The sequence below is a fragment of the Molossus molossus genome, unplaced genomic scaffold (genome assembly GCF_014108415.1).
Source record: "Molossus molossus isolate mMolMol1 unplaced genomic scaffold, mMolMol1.p scaffold_m16_p_2, whole genome shotgun sequence".
NCBI classification, from domain to species: Eukaryota; Metazoa; Chordata; class Mammalia; order Chiroptera; family Molossidae; genus Molossus; species Molossus molossus.
The window spans coordinates 106,396,086-106,414,495 of NW_023425355.1; the positions used below are offsets into that span (position 1 = coordinate 106,396,086).

The 18,410-nt window shown below is 36.1% G+C and overlaps 1 protein-coding gene across 1 annotated transcript in view; it reads right to left on the reverse strand.

The window, feature by feature from the left end:
* Positions 1–208: 208 nt before the first annotated feature.
* RP2 (RP2 activator of ARL3 GTPase) overlaps positions 209–18,410 on the reverse strand; it is a 45,811-nt gene continuing 27,609 nt past the window's right edge. Inside the window, exons 3-5 of the mRNA XM_036270632.1 lie at positions 16,367–16,481; positions 6,012–6,097; positions 209–2,335 (exon numbers count right to left, since the gene is read on the reverse strand). Of these exons, the coding sequence (XP_036126525.1) occupies positions 2,252–2,335; positions 6,012–6,097; positions 16,367–16,481 (285 nt within the window). The 3' untranslated portion in view covers positions 209–2,251. The remainder of the gene's footprint in view (positions 2,336–6,011; positions 6,098–16,366; positions 16,482–18,410) is intronic.

Here is an 18,410-nt window from a genome sequence, read left to right on the forward strand (position 1 = left end):
GTGTTAAGCCATTTTCATTTTAACATTTATTACAAATCACATTTTATAAACACTACATAAGTTACATATAAAAGCTACACATAAATATACAGAAGCAAAAACAGTACTAAAACATAAGCATATTATTAACATAAGAGAAACAGCTAATATAATGCTTACACATATTTAACTTAACAATTACTGATTTTTCAGGAATTCAAAAGCCATTCAGAAAGGAAATGTAGTATACTGTACTCTTAACTGCTATCAAAGCTTAGAATTATAAAAACAACAACTATAGCACTACTTATTTTTACAAATCTTTTCAAACATTCGGAAGCCAAATGACTGTCCTTAAAGACAAATTAGACTTGGGTAGAAGCTCTTATCTAACTGAAGAATATAAAATTTTAGGCTTTGGTTAATAGATACCAAATTTAGTGGAAATTTTAAATTAACATCTTCCTTATATGTTATATTCCTGAGTTTTTACCAAAATACCATGAATAAAATAACGAACTTAATTTGCAGCTTTGCATACCATTGTATTATATTTTTGAAAAACAAGAAGTACTTTGATTAAGTGTGAATAATGGGGCTTAATAATGTAATCATGAGTAGAAGTAACATGTTTAATTTAGCTTAACTAAGGGAGAATTAATGCCCTCTGATCACTACTTGCAAAGCTCATTTGTAAATTATGATCAAAATTAGATCAAACCTGTCACTAATTTTTATTTGCATCTTATGAAATCATTTTGATTTAAAGGAGAAGTTGATTATGTAGTATATGTAGAATATTGTTTTAAAAGATTTAAATAATGCAGTGTTAATGTTAGCAGAAGGCCAGACACAGGGTAAGTGGTCAATATTACTAATTTCAAGTGAAAAGGCTTTTAATGTATTATTTCTGGATATAACACACAATTCAATGTAGTAGTTATAAATTAATACGAAAATATCCAAAAAAGTTTAAACATGAAAATACATTTTAGTAACAATCATAAGAGGATTTTTACAAGTGGCTATTTTCAGTTTTAGTTTTATCAAAATAGAAATAGAATTAAGTTTCTTTTAAAAAATAGACCTATAAAAGCTCATTTCCTATTAGCTGCTATATGAGATGCAGATGGTAGTTTCAGTCACTTTACACAAGATCAACCTCTCAACATCTTCTGAACTGATTACTGAAGATTACAACAAACCCCTTAGAACAGAGTTTTCCCTGGAGACTGAATTGGTGCATCTGGGGACTGGGTTCAGGAATTGGACTTTTAAACAAGCAGCTGTCCCCTGCTTCCTGGTAATTTATTATGGTAGGTTGATTTGGAAAATAATGGCAAACAAAATAATTTTTATCATGCTTGAACATTACTTGATATGAGTGGCATATCTAAAGAAAATCAAATTTATCTAGCTTTTTAATTTGCACAGCTTATCATCATGACTAAGTTTTTCTTACCTAAATATCATAAGGTTTTATTCTAATTCTTCTAATATCTCACAAGAACTGACAGTAATTATTTTTTTGAAAACTGCTGGTGATTGGGCTCCTAAAGTTTTAGTGTTGCTTATACCTTTTCTTACCAGGAAGCAGAAGAGTCATCTAGCAGTTCTATTAAAAACAGAGTGGAAATTATTCAAATAATCATACTACTCACAAAGTAGTCTTTACACAGCTATACCAACATCAGTTAGTAGAGTTACTTGCAAAACCAGTTATCAAATACCTATTAATTTAAAAATTCGATTTATAAAGTATTATTTCAAGTCTGTGTACAAAATCTCATTTGCCATATTATGCAACTAGGAAGCAATTATTTAACTGGATATGTATACATGAAAAAAATGCACACAGATTCATTCTAATTGATCAACTAGTAACATATCCTTCTAAATTAAAAAAATAAGCAATGGAATGTATTCTCAAACAAATACCATGGAGCACTGAGGAAAGTTTAAATTATTAGAGATTTGAAAGAATGTTTAATTAGGATTAAAATCATGAACTATCAGCCACTTATATTTTCTAATTACAGTATCATATGCAGAGAATCAAAACTGCAAGTTTATCAAAGTGGGTTAAATAGTTTTTAAGCTGATTAAAACTACTTAACTTAAAATGAACTATTTTTGAACCTCAAATAAGTGAGACAGTATTCAACAATTTATTGAAGAATCAGCATGAACAGTTTTAGCCTTAGTAAAAGCCATTGCTAATACACAAATTGAAAAGGGCTTTAAAACCAAGTCCTTGGTTCCACGATGCACTTCATATCCCCATCTGTATATCAGCAAAGTTGTAGAAGCTGTCTATATCTCTAGATGCTATCTCCTTGTTTTGTGATACAAACGTCTGTTTTAAATATAAAAGAAACAGAAATAAATACTAGTAATCCCCAAATTCCAAAGCCCATATTCTCCACAGAACAAAGTCACAAGCTTGCTATTTAAAAGAAATTCAAGTACATTTATAATATTTAATGTGTAGATTTTCTGTAGAATCCATGCAATAGAGTTTCAATAGCTATAATGTAAAATGAGCTCCTTTAAAAGCACTTATGATGTAATTAAGGCCTTTGCTTTCATAATACTTCACTTGCATTTTATTACACTTGGAATTTTACTGTTTTTAAATATACAACACGCAATATTATGAAAGCTACTGAATAAAGAGTTGTATTTAAAGAACTATTAGTTTATTCTATTTTCTTTTTTTATGTTTTTATTGATTTTTTAGAGAGAGAGGAAGGGGGAGAGAGATAAAAACAATGTGAGAGAAATGGAGAATTGAATATAAAACTCAGCAAGTCTCTTTTGAGTGGACTTATTTTTGTTGTTAATCCTTACCCGAGGATTGGCTGCCTCCTACACGCCCCCTACAGGGGATCAAGCCCAAAACCTGCCCAGGAATTGAACCGGGACCTATCAGTCCATGGGACGATACTCAATCCACAATCCACTGGGCAGTTTCTTCTCTTTTTCTAGAAACAATTTATTTTTTTTTAATTTATCTTTATTATTGAAACAATTTCCATAGGTTGAGAAGCAAAACCTGAGATTGTATTTTTTAAGCTGCTACAGATATATGGTATTGACCTGGCCAGTTTGGCTCAGCGGTTGGAGCATCGGCCTGCGGACCAGAGAGTCCCAGGTTCAGTTCCTGCTAGGGGCATGTACCAAAAAAAAAAAAAAAAAGGTATACGGTATTATTGCCCTGGTCAGTTTAGCTCAGTGGTTGGAGTGTTGGCCTGAGGACCGAAGGGTTGCAGGTTCGACTGCCAGTCTAAGTACACATACCTGGGTTGCAGGTTTGATCCACAGCCCAGGTCGGGGTCATGTGGGAGGCAACCAATCAATGTGTCTCTCTCACATCGATGTTTCTTTGTCTCTCTCTCTTCCACTCTATCTAAGAATTAATGGAGAAATATCCTCAGGTGAGGATTAACAACAACAACAAAAAGATATATGGTATTACTAATTTAAAATGAACTATTTTCTGAACAACAATAAAGCAGTACTCAATAGAACCCTTCAAAACTAGCTTTTACAAATGTCAGCTAGGAAACAGAGGAGACCTGAGTTCCAGTACAACTTTATTATAAACTAGCTGTACGATGCTGAAAATTTAATAAACCTCTCTGGGCTCAGTTTCCACATTTGTTTCCTTTTCTATTTAGTCTGATTCTATTTGCCCTCAACCTTAATAGTATGTGATGATAAAATGAGATAAAAGACAAAATACTTTATTCAAATTGAAGGAATCATAAACCAAATAAGACTACAAAACCCCAAAATTTCCTCTCATATATTTATAAAAAATTATCAGTTATATATACACTCATTTAATCCTCTTATATGTTTGGTTTTTAAGTTATATTAAGTCTGAAATTCTTAAATACACAACCTCATCAGCATATCTAGAAAATACCTATATGTAATGATTTCTAGATAAAGCTCAAATTCAATTTTTGAGGAAGCATTACTGAAACAAATAAAAACAAACACTGGGCAATGGGATCATCTGTCTAAAGTATATAATCTTAGAAATACAGATGCTCCTTGATTTATGAGGGGGTTATGTTTCAGTAAGTCCATCGCAAGTTAAAAATATCATAAGTAGAAAATGCATTTAATACACCTAACCTACCAAACATCATAGCTTAGCCTAGCCTACCTTAAATGTGCTCAGAACACTTACACCTACAGTTGGGCAAAATCACCTAACACAATAAATATACACTGTAGAGTATTGGTTGTTTATCCTCATGATGGCAGGGCTGACTGGGAGCTGTGGCTCCCTGCAGCTGTTCAATTTATGAGAGAGTAAGGTAAAGCACCTTGCTAGAAGTATGATTCCTATTGAATGCCTATCACTTAAAGTTGAAAAATTGTTAAGTCAAACCATCCATATAGCATTTAATATATCATTCACTATTTTTAAAAAAGAACTTGAAGATGCATTTGATAAGACTTTTTCTTATTTTGTTAATTTGTAAACAATTAATACTTTAGTTTGACAAGGAAAAAAAATAAAGCTAGGTTCCCAATTTATCACAGGTTCTAAAAATCATGATCTGCTTTTTCTTTTTTTTAAAAAATTCCATGCAACACTAAGGTTAAAAAGTACTATTTGACTGTAAGGAAGAGGAGATGAAAAGGTTTGATTGAAATATAGTCAGTCCCAGAACCCTGCCTAGGAGGTGGGGAAGTCCTGCAGCTCCCTATAGCTGGTCTGTAGCTCCAGGCTGTTGTGAAATGGGGAATTAGGAGGTGGGGAGTTTGGGGGAATGCAAGGGTCTGGGGCTGATTCTGAGTAGTCAACGGATTCTGCGGGGGGGAGGGGGGTCCTCTCTGGTAGGTGGAAGATTAATGGGAACACTGGGAGCCCTGCAAAATTATGACCCTGGGGTCCTGAAGGTATCTCAGGAGTAGGTTGGATTCTGAGGTTATCCCTGAGAGCATGGACTTTTCTGGAGCCCTGGGGGTTCCTCAGAGGTGTAGAGACCTCTAGATTACTGGGGTTTGCTTTGAGAGATGAGCAGTCCTCAGATCATTAGGAAGTTTAGAAGACAGATATTTCTAGAATCTTGGGGATCTCTCTGGAAGATGGTTTGGAGGGGAGCCCTGGGGTTTGCTCAAAGGTGGGGGCATTTCTGTAGCCTTAACTTTCACAATGGAAGTGCTATTTTTCTGGAAACTTCCTGGGGGAGGTCTTTAGGCCCTTGAGGTAATTTGCAAGATTAAAAGGGCAGTTATTCTAGAGTCCTGAGGTTCACCCCTAGGAGTGGGGGAGAGGGATGTTTCCAGAAGCCTACTGGGGGCTTTGTTTCAGAGGTAGGGGATCTTGGAGAACCCTTGAGAAAGAGTTTAGGATCCTTGGAATACCCTGGGGCTATTTCAGGGGCCCACTGATGTTTTCAGAGCTCATATTGGGAGAGGTGAGATGACACATGCAAGCTTTGGGGTCTCTCTGAGGTTGAATTCCCTGGACACTGATTTGAAGGAAGCCAGAGATGCTACAAATTCTCTCTGGCTCTGAAGCAGTCTCTCTGAAGTTGTCCCTGCCTTGCCTGACATGTGCTCCTTTTAGGTCACAAAGAGAAACCCTGGATTCTGGGGACCTGTGGATGGGATGGATGTCTGTTTTCGACCAAAGTACATTTTTTAAAATGTGCCAGGTCCAGGCTAGGGTTATTGAGGCAGAGCTGGCTCAAACCAAGACAGCCTTTAAGGAGAACTCTGTTATTGGAGTGGGGGGAGGACAGGAACTTTACCCTATATAAGTGCCCAAATGGGGGCTGCCAGCAGGTTGGAGTGTCAGGGGAGAGGTCAGGCCCTGCTTTGCAGTAGAGCCACTCCAAGCAGCCCAAGCAGAGTGCTCTTTTACCAGAGGAATGTGGGGCCAGGTTAGTATCTGGGGTCTTCAAAGGGTGTCTGGGCCAGTGGCCAGGAGAGCAGCAGTGCTGAGTCATGCTGAACTCAGCTCAGGAAGGGGCTAAAAAAAAAATACAGTCAATGACATCTTGTACCTTGGTCTCCCCGAATATCTTGTTGACAACAATTTGACATTCTTCTACAACACCATCTCCATTAAACTCCAAGGCAATAACAGGACCTATAAGCAAACCAAAGAAGGGTTGCCTTATCAAGAATACAAATTTATTATAAAATTAATCTTTTTATTCTTCCCTGAAGAATCTCTAGCCTCTTCTTTGGAGGTAAAAGAAAAAGAAGAAGAAGTAAATAGAAAGGACACATCACTTCAGCTACTTCTTCCTACTCTAATCATAAATACAAATTAACAAAGAGTCTCATCACATGATGAGTAGCATCAGTGCTACTATAGGACTATCACAATTTTTGAAATTGATTTTAGAAGAGGAAGAGAGAAAGAGAGAGAGACAGACAGACAGATATTGCTGTGAGAGAAACATTGATCGGTTGCCTCTATCATGCACCTGGACTGGGGATCAAACTCACAACCTGGGTATGTGCCCTTAGTGGGAATCAAACCTGCAAACTTTTGGTGCACAGGACAATGCTCCAACTGAGCCACACCAGCCAGGGCAGACCAGCACATTTTAAAGTGTTGTAAATAGTCTGGCTTTTCTGGTTTTCATTCATCTACAAAAACCCCACCCATTTAGCGTACAAAAAACAGTTGACAAAATGACAAAAAAGATCAAAAGCAATTCAAGTCAAAATAAGTAAGTTTTGCCAGGCAGTCAGCCTTGCTTCCAACTCTCCTACTTAGCAGCCAAGTTCTGGGCCACCAATAATGAAGCTAAGCCAAGTAGGAATTGAGGCCAGGCACCAAAAGTAATGACTATGTGAAGTATTTTCTTGAATGTGCCTTAAAACTACATTCTAGATCTAGTGATCAAGTGTTTATTTTTTTTTCATTCTCCAAAGAGAATATTTATGCTTCCTTCCCAATACATTAATTAATATACTTTTAAACCACGTGTACTTTAAGTTTGGATTTAAATGTAGCATTGGCACTACCAATGTCAAACTGTTTGCAAACATGGCCATAAGTCAGCCAGGCAAAACATACCCTTCAATTCAAATAATATTTATTTAGCTATCACTATATTCTTAATAGATTTACCTTTTATCTCCTACAGCAACGGAGAAGTCCTGATCTCCATGAAATTACAAATTCCTTTTAAAATGTCATAAACCCATTAAACCAATACAGAACAACAGAGAATAATGAAGTAGTCAGTAATGAAATACTAAGGTGAATATAGCCGTGTGCCATAGGGCAAGGTACAAGAAAGAGAGAAAAGATCACATTATACTAGTCACCAAAATAACTGAGGGCCTATGATTTAATACAGGAAACAAACACAGAAAAGGTAGGATATATCAACAGTCAACCATACAATTAGATACAGAAAACAAACTGAAGTGTGAGTTTTTTCAGCATCACAATATGTAGATCAAGACAGGTGCTGAGTAAAGAAAAGAAGGTAACTGGAGAATCTTTCCTCAGAAAAATGGATGATTCTGAGTCTGAGGCAAGAAATGGGTAAGATCAACCTGGAATATCTTGTTGAGCCTAAAAGCAATGAGGCTATCAAAGGCCAATGGGGTTGTATTAAAAGGACACAGGAGCCAGCTTGAAGGAGCTCCCAATGGCCAAAGATGAGACTCAGTGAGATCAGAAGGAATAATGACTACAATTTATTAAAACACACTGAATATATAAAAAGTCATGAGTTCATAATGATATGTAGAAAAGAGAGACACAAAATTCACAGGATACCACTGTAGGTTGCTAGGGCACCAAATCATTACTCTAAAAATTGATGTTTAATTATTTTCCCTTTATTTTGAAATATTGAAGCATATTTCAAATTAACCAAACAGTTCTGGGGTACAAGAAGCTCTGTTAACATCCATTAATAAATACAGAGGTAGACAAGATTAGAAAATGATCACTTTGCAATTCCTAATAAAAATAATTGGATCAGGCCCTGGCCGGTTTGCTCAGTGGTTAGAGCATTGGCCCACAGACCAATGAGTCTCGGGTTTGATTCTGGTTAAGGGTACGTACCTCGGTTGCGGTTTGTCCCCGGCCCTGGTCAGGGTTGTGCAGGAGGCAACCAGTCAATGTGTCTCTCTCACATCGATGTTTCTCTCCCTCTCTCTCTCTCTCTCTCTCTCTCTTCCTCCCACTCTGTCTGAAAATAAATGGAAAAATATCCTCAGGTGAGAATTTTAAAAAATTGGATCAGGCAACAATCATCAATGTTTTTAGCATCCCTCGCGGAAGACTGACAGGAAACGTCAGTAAGAAGATTGTCATCATCTGAACTTAATTAAAAGCATAATAATCAAACATTATATGCCCTCTCATGTAATAATATAGGAAATAGTACCACCTGTGAAATATTCTTGCCCCCCCCAAAATCCAAAATGTGAGTGTAAACAAGGTTTTCATCTAATTTCTAGTCTAGAAGAACTGTAGAGGAACAAATTAAACAAACCCATGTACACTACAGGACAATTGACCAGGTTTCTTTTACAAGACAAAGGCATGAAACAAAAATGGAAAGGGGAATACCTGTTTCTGGTTAAGAGAGATATAACATACAAAAGAATGACATACAGTGAGTGGGACAATTTTAGATCTGGAGCAAATTAACTGCAAAAATACATAAGGAATGTTTGTAGACAATTAGGGAAATTTGAATATGTACTGGGTATTAGATGAGATTAAGGGATTGCTGTTAATCATTATAGATGTGATAATATATTGTGGTTACTTAAGAAAACATCTATTTTTAAATTTGTTTTAAGAAGACACACACTGTAATATTTAGGGGTGAAATGACAAGACATTAAACTTTGATTAAAATATTTCAACAAAAAAGAGCATAAGTTATTTTTTAAAATGTTCTTTTTTTAAATTGATTTTTAGAAAGAGAGAAAGGGAGAGAGAGAGAGAAACATTGATGTGAGAGAAACATCTATGGGCTGCCTCCTGAACACTCCCCACTGGGGACTGAGCCTGAAACCTGGGCATGTGCTCTGACTGGGAATTGAACTGGCGACCTTTTGGTACATGGGTCGATGCTCAACCACTGAACCATATCAGCTGGGCAAAATTATTTATTTATTTATTTATTTATTTATTTATTTAATCCATTTTTTGTACAGATAGAGTGGGAGGGAGAGAGAGAGAGAAACATCGACGTGAAGGGACACATCGAGTGGCTGCCACCCGCACGACCAACCAGGGCCGGGGAAAAACTGCAACCGAAGTACGTGCCCTTAGCGGGAACCGAACCCGGGTCTCTCTGGACCGCAGGCCGACGCTCTAACCGCTGAGCCAAACTGGCCAGGGCCAAAATTATTTTTTAAAGTATGGCAAAAATTGGTAAGATGGGGAAGGGTACACATGGGGTCATTGTACTCTGTACTTTTGAATAGAGACAGCACATTTGGAAATTTGCAAAAGAGTTTAAAACGCATTTTAAGCCAAATAAATACCGAACTAAAAAGAAAATGTTGATAATAAATGTAGGGTTTCCAGTTTTGCAGAAAGTAGAAGTTTGAATTAAGGTAGAATACAGTATCCTTTTAGTCAGGATTAGTACAAGAATATACAGGATATACATTTTTTAAAGTCAGCCATTTATTTCTGAAACTTCCTGTATTCTACAAAGACAACATAATCCAGAATGAATAAATCCAATTATGGTAGAATTACCCACGTATGTAACTTGGTTGCTATTTTTTGAATAAAATATCATGAACTTTTGATAAGTGACCTAACAATTTACCAACAAAAGATCACTAACAAAAAAGGTCAACAAGTGCATCAATTTTGATTAACATGTATGGATAATCCTAAATTTAAAAGCTACAATGCTGATGATGTATTTTTAAGCAGTCCTATTTGTCTTTCTGTCTAATAATGATGACCACAATTACTGTGTTTATTTAAAACTGAACTAGGAGGTCAACAAGGATCATTAGTCATGTTTTTAGTGTTTTACTTTTTTCTTTATTGCTTTTTAAAAAATCCTCACCCAAGGACATTTTTTGCATTTATCTTCAGATAGAGTGGGAGGGAGAGAGGGGGGAAGAGAGAGAGAGAAACATCAACGTGAGAGAGACACATCAACTGGTTGCCACCCACACGACCCCAACCGGGGCTGGGGACGAACACAACTGAGGTATGTGCTTTTAGCAGGAACCAAACCTGGGACTCTCTGGTTCACAGGCTGACGCTCTAACCGCTGAACAAACCGGCCAGGGCTTTATTGATTTTTAGAGAGAGAGGAAGGCAGAGGGAGAGACACAGAAATATCGATGAGAGAGAACATCGATTGGCCGTCTCCTGCATGACCCCCAGTGGGGATTTGGCCCACAACCTGGGCATGTGCCCTGACTGGGAATTGAACTGGTGATCTCTTGGTGCACGGGTCAACACTCAACCAGTGAGCTATACCAGCCAGCCAGGCTGTTTTTAGTGTTTTAATGTGAACATCTTATCAAATAGTTTGCAGGAACTTTAAATCTAAATATTTGAACTGTCATAAAAAGATTGTGAGACTTTACAGTAAACAAAAAAGATTCCCGAATATCCTATCTAATAAACTCTTCTGTGTAATCTAACATGACCTTAGAACAAGCCACTGTCATGTCTCAATTAGATTAGAGCAACAGCCTCACAGATGGCTCTCTGCTTCCCCCTTAGAGCAATCAGAATGATAAAAGTTACATTTTAAAGGGACATGACATTTTTCTGCTCTAAAGCCTCTAGTAAAATATCTATATTTTTATTATTTTTAATTGTTTTTAAAATACCTGACCATTTAAAGTAATAACATTAACAATGTATTAGATATTTATAGCATATGCAACAGTAAAATATATAATAATGACACAGGGATGGGAGGGAAGATTTGAGTATATGATGTTATTAGGACCTTATATTCTATAGGTAAAGTGGTATAATATTAGTATGAAGTGGGTCCAAATGATTTAAATAGGTATACTGTAAAACCTAAGGCAACCATTAAATAAAAGAGATATAAACAATAAGTCAGTAGAAGAGATAAAATGGAATTATATAAAAATGGCCAATTAAACAAAAAGAGGTGACAAGAAACAAAGAACAAATGGAACAGAAAGCAGCTAGCAAGATGGTAGATGTTGATCCAACTCTATCCATCCCTTTAAGTGTGAATGGTCTAAACACACCCAGTTAAAAGACAGAGATTGGCCCTTGTCCAGTTTGGCTCAGTGGTTGGAGCATCAGCCCATAGACCAAAGAGTCTCGGGTTCAATTCCAGTTAAGGTTTCGGTTCAGTTCCCGGCCCTGGTCGGTCGTGTGGGAGGCAACCGGTTGATATGTCTCTCTCACACTGATGTTTATTTCTCTCTCTCTCTCTCTCTCTCTCTCTCTCTCTCTCTCTCTATCTAAAGATAAATGGAGAAATGTCCTTGGGTGAAGATTAAAAATAAAAAGTCAGAGACTGTCAAACAGGATTGAAAAGCAAGAACCAATATATATGGTCTATAAAAAATTCACTTTAGGTATATAGACTTCGATAAATTAAAAGAAAAGGGAGAAAGATATATGATGAAACACTAACAACCAAACAAAAGTTGGAGTAGCTATATATCAGACAAAGTAGATTTCAGAACAAGGAAGATTATCAGAGACAAAGAGGGGCATTACATATTCATAAAAGACTCTCCAAGACATAACAATCCTAAATGTGTATGCATCTAACAACAAAGTTTCAAAATTCACTAAGTAAAACCTGATAGGATCTGAAATGAGAAAAAGACAAATCCACAATTATAGTTGGAGATTTTGACACTCCTCTCTCTTTAATTCATAGAACAGGTGGGCAGAAAATCAGGAAGGATATAGATGACCTGAATAGCACTATCAGCCAAATTGATCTAGTGGGCATCTGTAGAACATTCTACCAAACAAAAGCAGATTATGCCCTAGCCGGCTTGGCTCAGTGGTTAGAGTGTCGGCCCATGGACCAAGGGATCAAGGGTTCGATTCCCGTCAAGGGCATGTACCTTGGTTGCGGTTCAGTCCCTGGTCCTGGTCAGGGTCATGCAGGAGGCAACCAGTCGATGTGTCTGTCTCTCATCGATGTTTCTCTCTCCCCACACCCCCCATTCTATCTAAAGATAAATGGAAAAATATCCTTGGGTGGGGATTTTTTTTAAAAAAAGCAGATTATACATTCTTCTCGCATGTATACAGAATATTCACCAAGATACACTATATTCTGTGCCACAAAACAAACCTTAAATAAAGAAAATAGGAATTATACAAATAGGAACTCTACAAATATATTATAGAAACACATCTGGACAAATCTCCAAATGTTTGGAAATGAAACAATATACTTCTAAATAATCCATGGATCAAGTCAAAAGTCTCAAGGAAAACTAAAAAATATTCTGAACTACATTGAGGGGTCGGTCACCATACTTGTTCTGTAAAGGGCCAGATAGGAAATCAGCAAAACAATAGTTACAAAAATGAATGTGGCTTTGCTCCAAATAAAACTTTATTTATAAAACATACAGCAGACCATATTTTGCCAAACCCTGAATTAAATGAAAATATCATAAGAAAATTTGCAGGATGCTTAAAGGAAACATTTTAACATGAAATAATGTACAGTTGATCCTCATTATTTGTGGATTCTTTATTTGTGAATCTGCCTACTTGGCAAAATTTACTTATAACCCCAAAATCAATACTTGCAGTTTTTTCTTGGTCATTTGTGAACATACACACAGTGGCAAAAAATTTGAGTTGCCTGACATGCATGTTCTCAGGTGAAGATGAACAAAGTGATGCTCTGCCTTCTTGTTTCAGCATTCATTCTGTAAACAAGTGTCCTTTTTGCCTGGGCCAGTTCAGCTCAGTGGTTGGAGCATTGGCCTGCAGACCAGAGAGTCCCAGGTTCGGTTCCCGCTAGGAGTACGTACCAAAAAACAAACAAACAAAAAACCCCCAAAACAAAAAACAAACAAAAACAAGTGTCCTTTTCACAGTTTATTTAGTGCCACATTTTTCACACTTTATTCCTTTTTTTTTTATCCTCACCCAAGGACCTTTTTCTATTTCTTGTTCAGATAGAGTGGGACGGAGAGAGAGAGAGAGAGAGAGAGAGAGAGAGAGAGAGAGAGAGAGAGAGAGAGAGAGAGAAGAGAGAAACATCGACATGAAAGGGACACATTGAGTGGTTGCCACCCGCACGACCCAACCTGGGTTTGGAGACAAACTGCAACTGAGGTGCGTGCTCTTAGTGGGAACCGAACCCCGGTCTCCCTGGACCACAGGCCGACTCTCTAACTGCCAGGGCCACACTTTATTCTTTTTGTTGGTGATTTTGCTGTTTAAAATGGCCCACAAATGTAGTGCAGAAGTGCTATATAATGTTCCTAAGCTGAAGAAGGCTGTGATATGCCTTACAGAGAAAATATCTGTTAGGTAAGCTTCATTCAGACCTGAATTATAGTGCTGTTGGCTCTAAGTTCAATGCTAATGAATCAGTAATATATACTAAAAGGTGTCTTTATTTACTTTTAATTTTTTTTCTTTATTGATTTAAGAGAGAGGAAGGGAGAGAGAGAGAAATATCGATGAGAGAGAACATCGATTGGCTGCCTCCTGCATGCCCTCCCTGGGGATTTGGCCCACAACCTGGGCATGTACCCTGACCGGGAATCAAACTGGGGACCTGTTGGTGCATGGGTCGATGCTCAACCACTGACCCACACCAGCCGGGCACTAAAAGGTGTCTTTAAACAGACACACATACAACAAGGTTATATATTGACTTGCTTTATCACATGCTACACGTGTGCACACACACACTTCGTTTTTGTTTTGATGAGCCATCTGAAAAGACATCATAACACTTCAGCATGCATCTCCTACATAACCATAATACCATTATAATACTTAAGGATAGTGACAATAATTCTATAATACCATCTTCAAACTTCCTCAGTTGTCCCAAAAATGTATTTTACAGCTTTATAGCTCACCTCACCCCAATCCAAGGTCCAACCAAAGTTCATTCCTTACATTTAGTTGTTATGTTTCTTTTAATACAAAAGTCCCCCATCATTTTTGTTTGTTTCCCAGAACGTTATCTGAAGAGTCCTAGCCAGTTGTCTTATAGAATGTCTTCTATTTTGGATTTGTCTCATTGTTTCCTTTCTTTCCTATAAACTAGAAGTTAAGTCTCGGCTTGATTAAGATTCAAGTTAAATAGTTTTGGCAAGAACACCTCACGGGTAATATTATATATTTCTTATTGCAGCACATCAGAAGAAATACAATGTCAGGCTGCCCAACCATCAGTGATGCTAAGTTTGATCACTGGGTTAATGTGGTGATCATCAAATCTCTGCTGTAAAGGTACATTTCCCCTTTGAATTAGAATGTATAAATGTCCTATTTCTTATCAACTTTTACCCCAAATAATTTTAGCATCCACTGATAATCTTTGAATTAATCATTACATCAAGGGTTGGAAAATGATGATTTCCAAAGTCTATCATTTTTTCTACATTTATTAGCTCATAGTATTCTGTAAAGAGAAGAAGAGCTTTCCTTTATCCCCTTCCCCTTTGTCATAATAGATGTGTGGATTTCTGTTGCTAAATCAGTTCCCTTCATTATTCTTTTTGATGCTCACATTGTCCCAAAGTTGGCCAGTGGAAACTCCTTCAAGCTGGCTCCTGTGACCTTTTGACTTGACTTCATTAGTATTTGAGTACTTCCTATGGGCATCTCTGGTTTTAAAAGCTGTTTATATGATGTTTATTTGCTGACATCCCTATAACATCTGCCTACTTTTAGTTCTACTTTTTGCAGGAACAGAAAATTCTAATTTTTCCATGTGGAATGTTGTGTTACTTAAACACAGACATTATAGTTGGGTTAGGGCAATTCACTGAAATCACTTCACTAATATTACATGAGTATGTAAGTCATTAATGCAGACCTACTCATATGTTCACTTCATCCCTAATACTGACACTTTAGGAAACCCATTACACTTATTACCTGATTAAATTTCTGAAAGCTGCTGAGAGTTTAAAAGTTCGTTTTAAAGGTTTCATCAGAATATTCCCATGTCAAGAGGGTTGCATCAAAGGAGCTAGGTCTTAATTTCTTATATATAAACTAGTAGAGATCTACTCTCTGGCTTGGAGCAAGTTCTTGATACTACTACAGTAACCACAAAAGTATATGAAATACTGTATTAACACTTAAGGGCTGAGTCACAACCAGCATTTGTTATTAAAATTATCTTAACAATCCTCCAACATTTTCATACAAGGTTTTGCGGTTTATTAAACTTATTTATACATAAAGAACATGTTAATACAGATGTGCCTTCTTTCTAGGTTATACCAAATCAGCACTGCATATTACTATACATATTTGCTCAGCCCATTCAAGAAAAGCCTGAAGGGCCTTAAGCAGACAATGTCCCCACTCTCAAAGAAAAACAGTACTCTGTCCTCTAGAGTCAGCACACCTTCAATGCATATAGGCAGACAGCAACCCTATAGAAAGGCACACTAACTCTAGTTCCTCTGTTTGCAAACATATTTCCAATATCTGAAATTTACTGGTAGCATTTGCCCACTGAGGAAAACGATCCTAATTATGCATGGAAAGTTAATCAATCATATTAAATACACAAAATAGTATACCATTTTATTTACATTTCTTACTTTTTGTGTATGGTCAAAGCACACTGAAGGCAGAAAGAATCCTTATCAAGTGCTTTGTAATTCTGGGCAGGGAGAATGAAGTGGTCATTCAGTATAGTACAATAATACAATAATAAAATAATTAAAAATAATAAAACACAGCCCTGGCCGGTTTGGCTCAGCACTTAGAGCGTCAGCCTGCGGACCAATGAGTCTTGAGTTTGATTCCAGTCAAGGGCACGTACCTGGGTTTTGGTTTGTCCACGGCCTGGGGTCTTGCGGGAGGCAACCAGTTGATGTGTCTTTCTCACATCAATGTTTCTCTCTCTCCCCTCCCACTCTATCTGAACAAAAAGAAAAAAGAAAAAATATCCTCGGGTGAGGATTAAAAAAATAAAACACATAATAAATGTGACTTTCCAGTAGTAAGACAACAGAATAGGAAAAAACCTTAATGTTTGATTTCTAATTAGTTATATAGGGTTTTTTAAATGATGTGAAATTTTGACATTTCCGAATAGTAATAGGAAAAAACATAAAACAAATAAAAAAGAGAAGGCAATGTAAGAGAAAAGCTAAAGGCCAGAGTAAATCAAATCAGCATGTCAAGAGGATAACCATAAAAGTATACCAATCATCCAGAAGGTACCTTTGTTCAGAAGATGAAGGAATTCAGGTGCTCTTTCCTGAAAAACCCTTTGAGCATCCTCAGCTTTCATTGATACTTCCTTTGTCTGAATCAGGAAAAAGCCTGAACGAACCATCTGTGGAAAATAAAATTTCACTTCAATTTTAAAATGACCTTCTGAGATTAAAACAATATTTCCTAGTATTTTTCTGTATAAAATGTGACAGCATGCTGATTTTTGTTTTAGTTATAACTCAAATTCAGGGTGTTTGCTGTAACAACTTTTCACATACATAAGATTCTTTCTTCCAGATGGGTAGTTCTGGTTAAGAACTAGTACTACAATGCCTACTGCAAGAAATCTGATTTTTTTAGGTGGCCAAGGCCCAGTAATTTCTCGACTCCCTATGGAATGTGAATGATCCCTTGAAATTTTAAACATAATTAAAATTTTTTTATTGCAACTAACAGATGGAAACCTTAGTTTGGTGATACTACAAAATGTCCAATGAAAGGAGAATGGTTAAGTAAATTATGGTACATTGACATGATAAAATGCCATAGTTCATAAGCCTAACAAATAATAAAATGGGGCAAAGCTTATGTAACAATGTTAATTTTACAAAGTATAGCGCAATAATGATAGATTACATTTACGGAGTAATTACTTTGTACCAGGCAGTTTTATGCACTTTGGGTATAATACACTTAACTCTCTCCTGAGGTAGGTATTATTATCCTCATTTTACAAATAAGAAAACTAAGGCACAGAGTGGTTAAGAAACCTGCCCATGGTCACACAACTATTAAGTAACAGAGCTGTGATTAAAACCCAATTAATCTGATTACAGACTAAATAAATAAAAAAATATTCCTAAAAAGACTATTCTATTCAAAGCATAGTACAATATAATTTTAAAACTTATTTCTACTCTTCTTTATTTCTATAGTTTTCTACAATAAGTACATATTAATTTTTAGAATAATTATTAGTTTTAAAAAATGCAAAGTTATTCAACCACTTAATTTTTTAGCAAAGCCTACTGGGTTTTTAATATGAAAGTAACATATATGCTCATTTGAAAAACAAAAAAATAGAAAAAATATCAACCAAGGTGCACATACAAAGATGTCACTGCTATATAGATATACTTCCTTTTATCCTCCCTGTTTACTTTCCCCCCATTTACAGAACGAATACATGTTCATTGTAAGATTCATAGAACTACAAAAAAGAAAAGAATCCCCTTCTCTTAAATCATTTCCTAAAAATAACCATAACTGTTAACATTTTAGTATATGTAACTTTCCAGACTTACCTACTTAAAAAAGATCAGATACTTACATAATCTACAAATTTTCACATACTTATCTGAGCATTTTCCAGCTATTCCTACTATAAAATTAATTTTAATGGTTAATAGTATTTCATCCTATGACTACATTATTCCATACCATTCCATCAAATTGGATTCAAACTCAAATTCTTTTTCACAGCTTTCAATGCTAACTCAGAACAAAGAAACATAAATTAAAAAGTAGCAGAAAATGACATGGACATCACTGCCACGTGATAACTACAAGGTTAATTAAAATATTAGAAACAATTCTACATCTGTTTCTAATTTTCTAGACTGCTTGTTACCTCTCATTTTATAATCAGACACACAAAATGACAAAAGATGATTAATTCAAAATATTGTTACCCAAAAATAATGAACTATGAAACTTTATTTTGATATTTCACTGTAGACATTTGAAGAGACTCTTTTTCATGAAAAGTCTTCTACTTTGAAAGACTTGAAAATAATGGTAACTACCCAACTTGAATTATGCAATATTTCTAAACAATTCAAACTACTTTTATTCTAATTTATCCTGTGCATATCTGTGATCTAATAGCCAGCAAGAAATCTGATTTTTAGGTGGCCAAGGCCCAATAACTTTTCTTGACTCCCTATGGAATATGCTTTTGGCTTTACCCAGCTTTTCTGGACCTTCTACCCTCTCAAGTTTTATACTTCCTATCTTAAAAAGCCATTATGATATATTTAATTTGTAGACA